The sequence below is a fragment of the Convolutriloba macropyga genome, chromosome 5 (assembly GCF_964194025.1).
Source record: "Convolutriloba macropyga chromosome 5, txConMacr16.3, whole genome shotgun sequence".
NCBI classification, from domain to species: domain Eukaryota; kingdom Metazoa; phylum Xenacoelomorpha; order Acoela; family Convolutidae; genus Convolutriloba; species Convolutriloba macropyga.
Window position 1 is genome coordinate 57,430,100 of NC_134472.1, and position 2,592 is coordinate 57,432,691.

A 2,592-nucleotide genomic window follows, 5' to 3' on the forward strand; every position below is an offset into this window, starting at 1 on the left:
CAAATTCTTGATGTTATGAATCAACATCTTTTAGTGTACAACGATTATGACAATTTTTCGGTAAATATTTAGCTCCAATTAAAGAAGATTATCGGTGTCGATAACATTCTCGGGGCCTGCCTAAGCTGACCTGGTTGGATTGGTTTCGGGAAAGCATGTTCTAATCTCCCAGCGGGGCGGATTAGAAGACCTAGAGCGGTTTTTACTTAACAAGATCTAGCAGTTTGGTCGGGGTCGGTGAACGTCCTTGTCACGCGTCTTAAGAGCCAAATTCCTCTTGGAGTCCACTCTTCCAGTACCCAAACAACATCGTTGACTTCAAGTTTTGATTCTGGGTTGGTCCACTTCCTTCGGGTGTTCAGGGTAGGCAAGTATTCTCGGACCAGCCTCTTCCATATTGCTTCCAGTCGTTGTCTGATCTGCGTCCAACTTTTCGTCTTCAGTGAAGGGTTCTCGTTGAATACACAGGCTGATATGTTAGGGAACGCTGGACCAATAAGAAAAAGTTTTGGGGTTAGTGGATCTTCGTCTTCAATGTCGCTTCTTACGTGCGTCAAGGGGTGTGCATTAACTAAGCATTCTGTTTCTGCGACAATGGTTGTGACGACGTTCCAAGTCAATTTGGCAGAACCCAAATTCAAAAGAAGAGCTCGTTTTTCTATCTGTACGAGCCTCTCCCACACGCCTGCAGAGTGAGGAGCAGAAGGGAGTTGAGGCGCCATTCAACTGACTGGTTCAGCTATTTGTTCTTGATAAAGTCATGGTCCAACTGCAGATTTGGTCTTCTGATTTGTTTTCTGGCTCCCAGGAAGTTGCTTCCGTTATCACTGAGTAAGAGGCGTGGTTGCCCACGTCGAGCAATGAATCTGCGAATAGCTGTCATACAAGCTGATGTTGTCAGGTCTTCTGTCACTTTCCAAGTGTACCGCTCGAGTCACTTAGCAGTTGAAAAGACAGATTTAGGCCTTTTCTTCTTTGCCTCTTTGAATAACGGTGAAGGGCCCAATATAACCAAGTCCTACATTCGTCAAGGTTACGGATGATTCCTTTTCTGGAAACAGGGCATCAGGCAGATCTGCCATAGATGGTTGAAGACCTTGTTCTTTAAAGCTTCAACATTGAAAGCACTTGTATGAAATGCTGCGTAAGGAGTCTCTTAGGCCAAAACCATAGTAACTATGCTGTACAAAGTTTTTGACATACTCTGTTCCAAAGTGCATGCAGATTTCATGGCACTTCTCCAAGAGTAGTCGGGCGATTGATTCTTTTGCGTTAAGAACAATTGGTTATATCCCAATGTACTTCTCTTTGTTCTGCCACCAACTCTTAAGATATTATCCTTCAGAAAGGGTGAGAGCGGCAGAAATTTGTCTTTGGATGAAAAATTCTAGTTTTTATTCAAGAGAGCAACTGAGGGACCAAAAGGAATCTGCTGTGAAACTTAGATAAGGTGGTTCCTGGCGTTTTCCTTGATGTTGAGTGCTCTTTTGGATTTAGATCGCAAGATTCCGATTAACCAAAACACTTGGGCTGTTGTTTTTAACAACTTCGGCCATTTTGAGGAATTTTTGGCTGCAAGCACTCTCGGTGTTGAGAAAAGTGCTCCAGTTTTCTTTTGGTTCGAACAAAAATACTGGTGGGCTTAGCCAATGCTCTTTAAGGTCAGCAGGAAGAATACCACGAGAAACGTGATCGGCTGGATTGCTTTTCTCGCTTATATGTCTCCAGCTGCTGGTTGGTGATTGACTTTGACTTTCGTTTACTCGATTGCCCACAAAAGTTTTGAGTTTTTTTGAGTTTTTGATCCAAGCCAGGACAGCCATGCAGTCACACCAAAATGTGGTATCCTTGAACTCTATAGTATGGTGTTTTCGATGAAGTGAGCTAAACAGGTTCCAAAGAAGGCGGCTTGAAGCTCGAGTTTTGGTATACTTAGCTGCTTGAATGGAACGACTTTGGCTTCGCTCATTAGGAAACAACAAGATACGCCGTGTTCAGAGATAATTCGGGCATAAGCAACAGCACCATAGGCAAGTTGAGAAGCATCCGTAAAAACGTGTAGTTCATAGGTTTTGCTGGTCGCTATATCTACTGTTAGACAGTGAGGGACTTCGATTGGGGGATAGCACATGTAATTGTCCATCCAAGTTTGCATTGATTTACACTTCTCCTTTGGCAGGCGGTCATCCCATGCTAGACCCTCTTTCCACATCTCTTGTAGTTTAATCTTCAGAGTGATGATTACGGGCGCTATAATCCCTAGTGGGTCAAAAAGGCATGCGAATAGAGAGTGTAGTTTTGAACAGTGTAATTATCTGCGTTGTTATCGAACTTTTTTGGCTTCTGATAGAAAAATTTGTCAGTTGATTTATTCCATTGAACACCAAGTACGCGGTGACAGTCCTTGCTGTTTTCATCACCATCGTTGACCTTGTCTATCGCTGTTTGCTCATTGGAGACAAACTTTGTCAGGTTAAAGCCGGCTCTCATGAGGGTTTTCTTCAGCGACAATGCGGCTTCTTATGCAATCTCCAACGTTCCGAAGGAATGTACGAAATCGTCCATGTAAAAACTGTTTTTAACCAGATTTTG

The 2,592-nt window shown here is 43.3% G+C and overlaps 1 protein-coding gene across 1 annotated transcript; it reads right to left on the reverse strand.

The window, feature by feature from the left end:
* Positions 1–206: 206 nt before the first annotated feature.
* LOC142340429 (uncharacterized) lies at positions 207–722 on the reverse strand. The gene has a single exon (XM_075391005.1). The coding sequence runs from the start codon at positions 720–722 to the stop codon at positions 207–209; it is 516 nt and encodes a 171-aa protein (XP_075247120.1).
* Between the last annotated feature and the right edge of the window lie 1,870 nt (positions 723–2,592).

Coding starts and splice junctions, on each gene's coding strand:
- LOC142340429 (XM_075391005.1), bottom strand. CDS start 722: ATGGCGCCTCAACTCCCTTCTGCTCCTCACTCTGCAGGCGTGTGGGAG.